At 31.7% G+C, this 13904-nt stretch overlaps 1 protein-coding gene and 1 long non-coding RNA gene across 2 annotated transcripts in view; both read left to right on the top strand.

Moving 5' to 3' along the window:
• On the top strand, positions 1 to 2218 carry LOC127173248 (uncharacterized). The gene is made up of 2 exons (XR_007828733.1): positions 1 to 171; positions 740 to 2218. It is a non-coding gene; the product is annotated as an uncharacterized LOC127173248 (long non-coding RNA).
• A 1947-nt stretch (positions 2219 to 4165) lies between these two features.
• diaph3 (diaphanous-related formin 3) overlaps positions 4166 to 13904 on the top strand; it is a 352867-nt gene continuing 343128 nt past the window's right edge. Inside the window, exon 1 of the mRNA XM_051123390.1 lies at positions 4166 to 4725. Coding sequence (XP_050979347.1) covers positions 4585 to 4725 — 141 coding nt within the window. The 5' untranslated portion in view covers positions 4166 to 4584. The remainder of the gene's footprint in view (positions 4726 to 13904) is intronic.

Raw genomic sequence — 13904 nt, 5'->3', positions numbered from 1 at the left:
TTTTTTTTTTTTTTCATAATACTGAATTTGTTTCACAAATTCTGACTTTTTTCTATATATAAACTCAGATGTAAATTCACAATTCTGAGAAAAAAAAGGGAGATGTTAACTAGCGATTGCAAGATATAATCTCCAAATTGTGAGATATACATTCATAAATGCAAAAAAAAGGTCAGAATTGTGAAATAAAGTCACAATTAACTACTATTTTTATTTCATGACAATTACTTTTTTATAATTTTGACATTGTTTCTTGAATTTCTGATTTAATAACTGACAATACAGGTTTTTTTTTTCAGAATTCTTTGTTTGTTTGACAAATTCTGACTTTTTTCTTTATATAAACTCAGGTATAAATTCACAATTCTGAGAAAAATTGAGAGGTGTTAACTAGTGAATACAAAATATAAACTCCAAATTGTGAGATATACATTCATAATTGCAAAAAAAGGTCAGAATTGTGAGATAAAGTCACAATTAACTATTATTGTTATTTCATGACATTTACTTTTTCTAATAATTCTGACATTGTTTCTTGAATTTCTGATGTAATAACTGACAGTACAGGTTTTTTTTTTTTTTTTCATAATACTGAATTTGTTTCACAAATTCTGACTTTTTTCTATATATAAACTCAGATGTAAATTCACAATTCTGAGAAAAAAAAAGAGACGTTAACTAGCGATTGCAAGATATAATCTCCAAATTTTGAGATATACATTCATAAATGCAAAAAAAGTTCAGAATTGTGAGATAAAGTCACAATTAACTACTATTTTTATTTCATGACATTTACTTTTTTCTAATAATTCTGACATTGTTTCTTAAATTTCTGATTTAATAACTGACAGTACAGTGTTTTTTGTAATTCTGAGTTTATGTTTCACAAATTTTGACTTTTTTCTTTATATAAACTCAGGTATAAATTCAGAATTCTGAGAAAAATTGAGAGGTGTTAACTAGTGAATACAAAATATAAACTCACAATTAACTTTTATTTTTTTTTCATGATGATTACTTTTTTTCCCCTCATAATTCTGACCTTGTTTATTGAAATTCTGATTTAATATCTGACAATTCAGGGTTTTTTTCCCCATAATTCTGAATTTGTCTCATAATTCTTACTTCTTTCTATACATAAGCTCACTAAAAAGGTAGGAATTGTCTAAAAATTGGCTCACAATTAACTTTTATTTTTATTTCATGACGTTTTAAAAAAAAACAACAGAATTTAAAGACATTAAACTCAGTATTCTGAAAAAAAGGCAGAATTATGAGATATAAACTCAGAATTCTGAGAATAATTTTAGATTTTCAGGATAATTAACTTTAAGATAAATGCGGGAAAATCGCAGGACAGAAGTTGCAGAAAGAGTCGCAAATCACTTTTTTTAGTTTTTATTATATGGCAAAAAAATTCCAAGATATGAATTCAGGATTTTGAGGAAAAAAAAAATCTGAATTTTGAAATTTTTTTTTTTTTTTTTTTTTTTTTTTTTTAATTTTGTGGTGGAAAAAAGCTTCCATACGAGTGAGAGAAAGTGAGAGAGAATCAGAAATGTTAACATGCATGCGTCCGAGCATGTTGTCTTACGGTGCGCGTGTGAACGTGTTCGAATGAGAGTGCGCTCATACACTTTGATTTGATCACTACATTATGCACTTGGGTTCGGTGTGGAGGAAATACTTGTTTTGCACAATGGACACATTCAAGTGCACATGATTTGAGACTGTTTTAAATGTGCCATACAAACATACAATAACAACATGGTGTTACTTTAACAGGAACAAACATTACCGTATCAGAGCAATGAACTTTTCAAAAACTGACAATCACGGTCAATGCATCGAGAAAGGCCTGATAGTGCATGATCCAAAGAGTTTTATTCAGCCCAGCTGTACTGTAGGTCGTCCTCAAGAAATCCTCTTCCATGTCTCTGTTTCAGTTTGTGCTGATTGAGCCCGCTTAACTGTTGCCTGTGCTCTTCACCCACCATAGAAAATAAATCGTGTGAACTGCCTCAATGAAACGCTGCGTCGTGAAAGAAAAGGAAAATAAAACAGTATATGTTGTACTTTGGAACAAGTTTATATTTTAAATTGTGTATATTTGTGTAAATTGTACTATAGAAAAAGTATATGCTAACAGAATCTATATTGCTTGTACAGAGATAGAAAGCTATCTGCTGAATGGTGAATAAATGTGCTGTTCATGGAAGCGCTCTCTTGTTTTTTTCTCATTAGGTACCTTGACCTAAAGGATATTTGTGAACCTGGACCACAAAACCAGTCATAAGTAGCACGGGTATATTTGTAGCAATAGCCAACGATATACATTGTATGGGTCAAAATGATCTGTTTTTCTTTTATGCCAAAAATCAATAGGATATTAAGTAAAGATCATGTTCCATGAAGATGTTTTGTAAATTTCCTACCATAAATATATCAAAACTTAGTAATATGCATTGCTAAAAACTTCATTAAAGGCGATTTTCTCAATATTTTGATTTTGTTGCACCCTCCAGACTCTCCAATAGTTTTATCTCGGCCAAATATTGTTCTATCCTAACAAACCGTACATCAGTTATTTATTCAGCTTTCAGATAATATTGGACCAGGATGTTGGAAAACCTGAATGTTTGAGGGATACGTGTGATTTCTAGATCTGGAAGAGTCATGGAAAGGGAACTGGACAGGAAGTGCACAGAGGAGTTTGGAATTTTTAGGAGGTGTGGTTGTTTACAAAGCTTAATGAATCACATTTTTTCTTTCCACTTTTGAAGTCCTGCCAACTGAGTTTCAAGAATGCAGTGAAAGCTGCTTTATATTAGCTAAAAGCTAGACAGTCTACTCTTCACTGACACCTACTGTAACTATATAGTGGGAATATATGAGTGGGAATATGAGTGGGAAACTTGTTAATATATTGTACTTACATTTTTGAGATGTAAAGATATTTTAGTGTTCATTTAGGTTTGTGGCATTTCAGGAAAAATAGTTAATAATAATAAAAACAGTAATAATAAAAACAAATACATTTTAAAATTCTAATATTATATAACAAATTATTTATACATTTATATACACTACCAATCTTGGACAGTTTTTGGACGGTAAGATTTTTAATGTTTTTTAAATACGTTTTTTTCTGCTCACCAAACCTGCATTTATTTGATTAAAAATACTATTTTTACTATTTCTATTTGAATATATTTATTAAAATTAATTTCTGTGATTCAAAGCTGAATTTTTAGCATCATTACTGCGGTCTTCAGTGTCACATGATCCTTTTAATTATTTAAATCATTTTAATATTCTGATTTGCATAATAAACGTTTATTATTATTGTTATGTTGAAAACAGCTGAGTAGAATTTTTCAGTTTTTTTTTTTTAATGAATAGAAAATTCAGAAGAACAGCATTTATCTGAAATATAATTCTTTTGTAACATTATAAATGTTTTTCTAATCACTTTTGATCAACTTAAGGCGTCCTTGCTAAATAAAAGTATTAATTTATGTAATTTTTTTTTCCCAAAAAAACAAACAAACAAACAAAAATGCTCCAAACTCCAAGCTTTTGAATGGTATATATTGTATAATGTTACAACAGCTTTATATTTCAGATAAATGCTGAACTTCAGTTCTGAAAAAAAGGTACTCAACTGTTTTAAATATTGATGATGATGATGATAATAATAATAATAAATGTTTCTTGAACAGCAAATCAACATATTATAATGATTTCTGAAGGATCATGTGAAACTAAAGACTGGAGTAATGATGCTGAAAATGTAGCTTTGATTACTGGAATAAATTATATTTTAAAATGTAATCAAATAGAAAGCAGTTATTTGAGATACTAAAAATATTTCACAATATTACGGCTTTTGCTGTATCAAATAAATGCAGACTTGATGAGCAGAAGAGAAATCTTTAAAAAACATTCAGAATCTTACTGTCCAAAAACTTCTGACTGGAAATAAATACACTTGGATAAAAATGGTTAATATTTTAAAATCACAGTAAAAACGAATTATTTAATATCATAAACAACCTTATTATATAATACATCACACATAGGACAAAAGTTAGAAGCGTGGATGTTAACCACGTGACCATATGCGGAAGCTAACACAAGAGTGACTGTTCTTTCCAATGGAAGATTCTTTACATCACGTGTTCCTCAATCCAACGCATTTCATTGGCTGCTTCCGAGGCGGGAGTTTCAGTCTACTGGACGTCTGTAATAACATTTCTTCGTTTTCCATTTCAGCTCTCTTCTTTTACTAACCTAGACAACCTTAACCACTTGTCAAATTGGTTGTTTTGTCGCACCGGAGTATATTTTGAACCCTTCGCCAGTCTAGAAGGGGTGTTAGTGATCTAAAGACTTGGCAATTGGATTACCGCCTTATTAGACAACAACTACTGTCAACTCTCAACCACGTTCGCTCGCAAACGTCATCTTAATCCGAGCTCGCTCTCGTTTCTTTCAACGGTCAACCTTAGGGATATCATGAGCACTTAGAAACGCGTTAAACCCGGAAACGTTGTAGAAATAGTTTTATATCTTCACCTGGACATGGATAACTACCGCCACCAGCGATATGAAGGCTCGAGTCAGGGGAGAGAGAATAAAATCCATCGAAAGAAAGGATTTGGAGTCGGAGTGTCGTCTCAGAGCAGTTCAAATGGGGATGACGGAGAGAAGAAACCTAAATTTGTAAGTTACGCTTTTTGAAATTATTATATAAGGAGTTGCTGTTCTCATAAACGGTTATCATTGTAGTAAATGATCACCTTGTACTTCACTGTTGCTGTCAGGCCTCTAGTACTGAATCACTGGTTCGTGAGTATTAACCCTTTAACTGTCACCCCCCATTTTTTAAAACAGGCTTGAAAGTGCGCTATCCGAACTTAATTTGTTGTAATTCATGAACGTGGCAGTCAGCAAATTATGCCAGATGTGGATTTTTTTTCAAAAAAATAAAATATTAATAAATTATAGAAGTTTAAATTTACTAAAAAGAAAATAAACTGTACCATTTTTATTATATTTTATATAAAATGCATATTTTACATAACAGGTTTTACCCTAAATTTGATATCAAATTGAAGCCTTGTGTCTAAATAAGTTATGTTCCAAATTTGAAGTTGATATGAAACAAATTGAGGTTCCTGTAACAGTTTGTTCATGTTCGTACAATACTAGTTTCTTGCCTGTCGTTCAAAAATAATCAGACCTTTCAGCAAAACAAACGAACACGTAAACAAAAACAAAACAAACATTTCGCATATCAGACATTTATTAGATGACGATACCAACCAATAGCCTATATGGCTTTGTTGTACTCATATCAGATGAAATATGGAAGAAGGACCTAGAAAAAACGAACTGGTAATTGATTTGATAAATGTTTTCATAACCCACATTGTTGACAAAATGTAGAAAATGTAGAAAATGTTGATTCAAAGTACAGTAAAATTTTGAAATATTTTTACTGTTTAAAACAACTGTTTTCCCTTTGAATGTATTTAAAAATGTAATTTATTTCTGTGATCAAAGCTACATTTTCAGCATAATCACGCCAGTCTTCAGTGTCACGTGATCCTTCAGAAATCATTCTAATATGCTGATTTGCTGTTCTTTTATTTTTATTTTTATTATTATCAGTATTTAATAGTTGATTACAGTTGAGTCTTTGAAAAAGCTTGCAGTCAGTTTTTTTTTCTTTCCCATTTTTTGGGGAAATAATATAGAAATCGGTACTTTTATTTAGCAAGGATGCTTTACACTGATCAAAAGTGATCATAAAGACATTTATAATGTTACAAAAGATGTTACAAAAGACAAAACAAACTGGTAATTGATTTGATAAATGAAAGTGCACTATCCGAACTTAATTTGTTGTAATTCATGAACATGACCGTCAGCAAATTATGCCAGATGTGGAATTTTTTCAAAAAAATAAAATATTAATAAATTATAGAAGTTTAAATTTACTAAAAAGAAAATGCACTGTACCATTTTTATTATATTTTAAATAAAATACATATTTTACATAACAGGTTTTACCCTAAATTTGATATCAAATTGAAGCCTTATGTCTAAATAAGTTATGTTCCAAATTGGAAGTTGATATGAAAAAAATTGAGGTTCCTGTAAAAGTTTGTTTAGGGTGTTATACCACAAACAGCCACCGGGTGCCATACAAACTATAGAATTTTTTAAAATGCATTTTTTCTGTCACAAACATCTAAATTTCTCTGTTAATTTTACTTCTATCACAAAATAACCACCAAATATGAAATCCTGAGACTCAGACCTTTCCACTGACATGTTTTTTGGCAAGATTATAAAAAGTTTGGATTCTAAAAGACCCTAATGCATTTTGTAATTTGACACTTGACACCGCTGCTGAGGGGGAGGAGACGCCAAAAGATTTTACAGTATCATTTCCATGGTAACACAGTGTTTCAAAATGGTTTTCATAGGATGATTCTTGGGCTTCTAAGCTTTCAAATGATATATAATTTGTGATGATTACTAAAATATTTGATAGAGAAAAAGGACAATAAAAAAAGAGCGCCAAGCGTCCCACAGGTGTTTGAAAAAAGTGAGCCTGTTTATGTATTTATCTGTGTTTTTCTGCAAAGTTTTGCTTTTATGTTCATACAATACTATTTTCTTGCCTGTCGTTCAAAAATAATCAGACCTTTCAGCAAAACAAACACGTCAACAAAAACAAAACAAACATTTCACATATCAAACATGTATTAAATGATGATATCAATCAATAGCCTATATGGCTTTGTTTTACTCATATCAGATGAAATATGGAAGAAGAACCTGGAAAACGAACTGATAATTGATTTGATAAATGTTTTCATAACCCATGTTGTTGACAAAATGTAGAGAATGTAGAAAATGTTGATCCAAAGTACAGTAAAATTTTGAAATATTTTTACTGTTTAAAACAACTGTTTTCCCTTTGAATATATTTTAAAATGTAATTTATTCCTGTGATCAAAGCTACATTTTCAGCATAATCACGTCAGTCTTCAGTGTCACATTTCTGTCCTTCAGAAATCATTCTAATATGCTGATTTGCTGTTTGTTTATTTTTATTTTTCTTATTATCAATATTTAATAGTTGATTACAGTTGAGTCTTTGAAAAAGCTTGCAGTCAGTTTTTTTTTCTTTCCCATTTGTTTAGGAAATAATATAGAAATCAATACTTTTATTTAGCAAGGATGCTTTACACTGATCAAAAGTGATCATAAAGACATTTATAATGTTACAAAAGATTTCTGTTTCAGATAAACGCTGTTCTTCTGAACTTTCTATTAATCAAAGAAACCTGGAAAAAATCTACACCGCTGTTTTCAACATAATAATTGGTTCATTATTCTACATCGTTCAATGTCAATTAAATGCAGGGTATATCCATATTAATGCATATTAATGTGAATTATAAAAACTTTGTGAAGTTAGTCTGTAACTGCTTTGTCAGTGCTCTTTGTTTCTTCAGTAATCAAATGTCTGTTATTTTATGCAAATTGTAGATATTTCTTAAAACTGACAGCGTGATGGTTGATTTTAGATGGATTTAGGCAACAGCAAGATTTATTTTTTTTGTTATGTTTAAACAGACAGCACAGAGACAGATGGATAAAAACACACCCACACATCTCGAACCCCTCTTTCAATGCCATTAACTTAGTTGTTGACTGCCAGTGCTAAATCAAAGGATAAAATTAGCACAGGGATAAGACAGAATTATCCAATCTTGTTTTAGTGCTGGTGTAGGAACAGTATTGTTTCTGAATGCCCACCCACAATAATGAGTGGCACTGTGCCAGTATCAAATGATGGGCTTTGACTTTTGTAAATATCACTGTTATTTAGTACAGGGGACCCTAAGGATCTAAAAAAACCTAACTAAAAAAAAAATCAAAGCAGCTATATACCCTTTGAAAGTTTGGGGTTGGTAAGATGTTTTTGCATGTCTCTTATGCTCACCAAGGCTGCAGTTATTTGATAAAAACAGTAATATTGTGAGGTATTATTACGATGTAAAATAACAGTTTTCTTTGTATATACTACCAGTCAAATAAAGAAGTCTCTTCTGCTCACAAAGCGTGTGTTTATTTGATCCAAAGTACAGGAAAAACTGTATTTTAACTGTATAAATTCTAAAATATTTTTACTGTTTAAAATAACTGTTTTCTGTTTGAATATATTATGTAACGTAATTTATTTCTGTGATCAAAGCTAAATTTTCAGCATCGTTACTCCAGTCTTCTGTGTCACATGATCCTTCAGAAATCATTCTAATATGCTGAGAAACATACTTTATTAGTATTGTTATCAATATTTAAAACATTCTTTGATGAATAGAAAGATTCAAATGCCAGCATTTATCTGAAATCAAAAGGTTTTGTAACAACATATACCATTCAAAAGATTGGAGTCAGTATAATAAGCTTGAAGAAAGAAATTATGGAAATTAATGCTTTTATTTTGCAAGAATGTTTTAAATTGAAAAGTGATGATAAAGACATTTATAATGTTGCAAAAGATGTTCTACTGAACTTCTATTTATCAAAGCAACCTGAAGAATATTCTACTCATCTGTTTTCAACATATTAAAAAATAATAAATGTTTTTTTGAGCAGCAAGTCAGAATTTTAGAGTGATTTCTGAAGGATCATTTGACTGGAGTAATGATGCTTTGAAATCACAGCAATAAATTACATTTTAAAAAAATATTCAAATAGAAAACAGTTATTTTAAATAGTAAAAATATTTCTAAATTGTATTGTTTTTGCTGTATCAAATAAATGCAGGCTTGGTGAGCAGAAGAGACTTCTTTAAAAAATGTAAAAAAAAAACGGTATATGTTTTTGAGAAAAATAATTGGCTTTTATTGCACAGAAGCTGAAAAAGTAAATAATTAGGTAATTAAGTAATTAAGACATGTTTTTGTTAGAACGCTTTGTAGATTATTAATTGTTGTGGTTCAAGTCTCTGTACGTGACTAATGCATGATTGCACAGTTTTGCTTCTAAATTTTTTCGGATACCTTTTTATAATGATAGAGAGTTTGTAGAAACAGATAAAACTGGACTGCATTTTAGGTACTTTCCAAATAAGTCAATTGAAAATAGGGGCTTTGTTTTGCTCTGAACAGATGTGAGGTATTTGTTTAACAGTCCTGAGATGTTTTCATCTACACACACCCTTTCTAGGTCACAGAGTGAAAGGCATAAGTGCACTTCTTTTATTAGAATGATGTCTACTGCCAGAATGTGTGGAATGCAGTGACTGTTAAGAGAAATTCTTTAGTATTCTTTTAACTCCAGTAGTGGATTGTCTTGAAACTCAATTGGTCTTCCTTTGGTCACAGGCTGTGTTCGATCTGATCCTGTCATCATGTTTTCTGCATTTCTGGAAGAGACTGTACTGTCCTCATGTAGTTTCTGACCCTTTTAATGTAATTAGGATTTAGTCGGCTGAACTCCAGTTTTAGAGTGACTGTTGACGCAACTGGCCATTGTGTACAATGGAAGTTTGATTTCTACAGTGTTAACTGGTTGGAGTTCAAATCAAACATTTGTTCCTTTTGTTTTTATGAAGAGTTCATAAATGCATCCTTTTCACTGTCACGAGTGTCTTTTGTGGACTGCTTATTTCTCTGCAGTAGGCCAATTACAGTTCATACAAATGCTTTGTTAAAGACCATCTTTAGAGTTCTTGCCAAAGGTTTTGTAAGAGCATCATTTGGGTTTATTCAGTTGGTGATTTATACGAAATCACTTTTCCTTTATCTCCTCACCAGTTACTTGGCAGGTATTATGAATTTAGAAAATAACTAATAAATTAGAATTAAGCATTTGTGACCCTGTGACAAAACCAGTCATAAGGGTTAGTTATTTTTTTTTAAATTTTATTAATTGAAAAAACTGAATGAATAAGCTTTCCATTAATGTATGGTTTGTTAGAATAGGACAATATTTAGCCAAGATACAACTATTTGAAAATCTGGAATCTGAGGGTGGGGAAAAAAAAAAAATCCTGAGAAATTTGCCTTTAGACTGGTTTTGTGGTCCCATTTATCTATGTAGGAAGAATCACTGTGTAAAGTATCTCTAATAACCAGTAGGTGTCACAATAACACCACGAAAAGAATACGTTGAGGCACATATCATTTTAAAAACATGCTTTCATAACCAGTTTGTTTTTGTGCTAAGATGAGCTGCATGTACCTAGTAAAGAAAGCTGAGGTGATGGGAAGAAGGGAAGTGGAGATTATGGTTACAGTTTTAATTCCAACAATGACTTTGCTTATTTTTTTATTTGTTTTTGATATCTTGTGTGTATTTCCCAATTTCTACATAATTAAACTGAAAGAATTACATTGCTTTAGGCATTTCATGAACAGATGGGAAGTAAGCAGTGCTTATGTTATTGAATGTTTTTTAATAACCTATTGTAAATGAAGTAATGTTTTAAATGTAAATTAACAATCTGTTTTTTTCAGTACTCTGACAAATGGTTAACCTTTACCATGCCATTGTGGCAAAATGTAGGTGAAAAAAGTGGATGTTAAAAATCAGTTTGCCCTTGTAGAACCCCTAGATGTTATTAATATAAAGGTTAATAGGGCAACTTAGAAAGTGACCATTTAACTTGCTGGATAAGTTGCTTGATATTAGAAGTTGGATTCATGAGAAAACCCGCATTTAATCTTTTATCTTCACTCATAACAATTGAGATGGGGAAAAGTGTTTTTTTTTTTTTTTTTTTGGCAGCAGCAGTGCCATAGGAAAAAAAAACAAAAAGATTTTTGGGTTCCCGAAATAATGTTTCAGTGAGCAGTTCTTAGTGTGAAAAACATTACATTTTAATCTAAAGAATCTTTTTCCAATGTAAAGAAACTTATGATCAGTGGAAATGTTCCATGGATGTAAAGGATCTTTATGGAACCATCAATGCAAATGACAAACATTTATTATTAAGAGTTTTCTTATTTCTTCTGGATGCTGTAAATGTGAACTGCATAAAGTTTGTCACATTCTTTTAAGCTGCTCTGCAGTGTTTCTTAAGACTCATTTGTCGAATACTCAGCAGTCTTGAAAAGACAAATGAATCATTGCATATTTAGTGTGCCATGTGTAAGTGCATGCCAAGCTCAACATCTCAAATGTTAGTGATTTTTCTTTTTTCTTTTCTTTCTTTCTTTCTTTTTTTTTTTTTTTTTAATGCAGCTTGTACAGGTTGCTCTGGTTGAGTCATAGACTCTTCAATTTAGCGGAGTAGGTGTCGTTGCCAGAGCAGGTGTTCAAATTTGTCGGGTGACATTCTGGGCTACTCTTCAGAAGGCATTGTCCTGGGCTAAACGTTCAGCTCCCCATCTGTCTCCAGTAAGAGAGAGCGAGCGAGTGGGAGAGAAAAGGATTTCGGTGCAGCTCATAATGCAACACAAACAAGGGAACATAACGTGGTGAGGGTCAACCAAACGACTCTCATTACCAGTAATTATTACGCCAGATTGATTTGTGTGTTGCAAAAATGCACTTGAGAGTATGAAAAATTGAGGAGGTTTGAGATGGAAAGAACAAGCTCAAATCAATTCAGCTTTTGTAGTTTTGTAGAGCCAAAACAACTAGAAGGATTTTACAGGGAGCTTTCATTCTCATGCTGTTCTGACAGCCCCCTGCCTTTTCTCTTCCTTCCTTCATTTGGACTGGAGGAGTCTGAGCAGCTTAACGTGATATGTTCCCACAGTGATGGGTAGACAGTACCGCTGTGGTACTGCAGGACTTGTTGATTGAGATTTGGAAAATTTAGTTGGAATCCTGTCTGAATGTCACAGGATGACTTTTACTGTTGACAAGACATCCTCGCATACAGTAAGTGTCTCTAAAATTAGTAATGTAGGAAAAGGAACAAGGACCAAAGTCAGAGAGTATAAGTTTGTATGGTGAGAGGGGGAGAAATGGAGGCTGCTCATGCCTCACTGAAAGGCCAAATGGCAACGTTGGGCTTACAGAATTGAACAATGTGGAAGAAGCAATTACAGAAGCTTCCAATGATGCTTTTCTTTATCGCAACATGTTCTGCTGCCTTAATGGTGCAGTTAACTTTTGACTGACCCAAATGAAAAGGATGTGACTTTTCAAAAGCAGGACAACAACAATGCCAGGGAAAGGAGGTGCGACTATCAAGGCCGGAGCAATTATATTTAATTTTCCTCATCCTATTCTCTCTGTTGTCACTGATTTTTCTTGTTAATTTGTAATGAAAGGTAATTTTGTTATTCAGCTTCTGTCACTCAGGTCTCAAATATACTCCACCTGGAGTTTTCTAAGTAAGTCACGGTAACGTGTTCCCCTTGGTGGCTGCACTTATTACCTGGTGTGATGAAAAGCTCACTGGAAACTAAGCTGTCGTCAAGGCCAGCAGGACGTTGTCTCTTCAAACTGTAGCCTGAAATGTAGGCTGTACGCCTTTCCTTGAATTTTACAAAAGAGATTTCAGTATGAATTTTTTTTTTTTTTGAATGCTTACTGGGGCTTTAAAAAGAGCAATATGAGTCAAACATGATCTTTGACCTTTATTTTTTGCTTTTTTGAAGCCTTTTGAGATTAGAGAATTTTAAAGCATGATTGATAAAATTAAAATTCTATCCAGGGAAACATTTTAAAACCATTTAAACCTACACTGTATGATTATCCTGCATCATTACTCCAGTCTTCAGTGTCACATAATCCTTCAGAAATCATACTTATAATAAATGCTCTTCTTTTTAACTTTTTATTCGTTAAAGAATCCTAAAAAAGTATTATAGAAAAATTAAGCAGCACAGTTTCCAGCGTTGATAATAAATTAGCATGTTAGAAAGATTTCTGAATGATCGTGTGACACTGAAGACTGGAGTAATGATGCTGATGAAAATTCAGCTTTGCATCACAGAAATAAGTTATATTTTAAAGTATATTAAAACATAAAACTGTTTTAACTTGGAATAATATTTCATAATATTACTTTTTCTATATTTTTGATCTTTGGACTTTGAGACTTATTTAAAAACATTAAGAATCCAAACTTTTGAACAACAGTGTATTTAGCCTAGTTATTTTTAATTTCCACAAACCACAGATTTATATTTTACAGTAAAATTTTACATTAGAATTTGCCATATATTAAACAACAATTTTTTTTAGTATATATGGTAAGGAAACTTACAGGTGACCAATCAACAGGTTTTTGTTGCTGTATTTGTTTTTATTGTAAGAATTATTTATTTTTATTTTTATTTAAATTGTGTAGCATGCTTTATTTAAATAATTGAAATTTAAATCTTTTATTAATGATAATATGTACTGCAACCTCTACCTGTATCCATATGTTTCACTTAGTAAAATTTAAACTGGTTCATTTTTTGCTTGTAAAATTGGATCCTTTCTATACTTGAATTGGAGAAATTGCTTCTCTTCCTGCAAACCTCAAATTATTTATTTCAGCTGGCTCTTTGAAGCCATTTCAGTAATGAATGTTGGTGATGTGGACTTTGCACACTTGGCACAATGGTTGTTTTGCTGTGTAGTGTAAAAGGCAATGTTTGGAAATTAATATTAGGAAAACAGGGAAGGTTATTGAATTTACATCATTGTGAAAATAAGAACCTTTATTGGAAAGCAGAATACAATCTATTCCAATAAGCAAGAAGCAGAGTATTGCAAGAACAGCTTAAATTCTTTTAGGCTACTCTGCAGGACAGAAAGTCCATTAATATTGGAAGGCAAAAATGGCCCCTGTAGATCTAGACAGTGATATTCTGTAGGGGTGACAGTGCTCAGTGTCTGAGAACACTCTAAGCCACTGCAGTAGGAGT

The sequence above is a fragment of the Labeo rohita genome, chromosome 11 (genome assembly GCF_022985175.1).
Source record: "Labeo rohita strain BAU-BD-2019 chromosome 11, IGBB_LRoh.1.0, whole genome shotgun sequence".
In the NCBI taxonomy this organism is placed as follows: Eukaryota; Metazoa; Chordata; class Actinopteri; order Cypriniformes; family Cyprinidae; genus Labeo; species Labeo rohita.
This window is presented reverse-complemented; position numbering and strand designations above follow the sequence as displayed.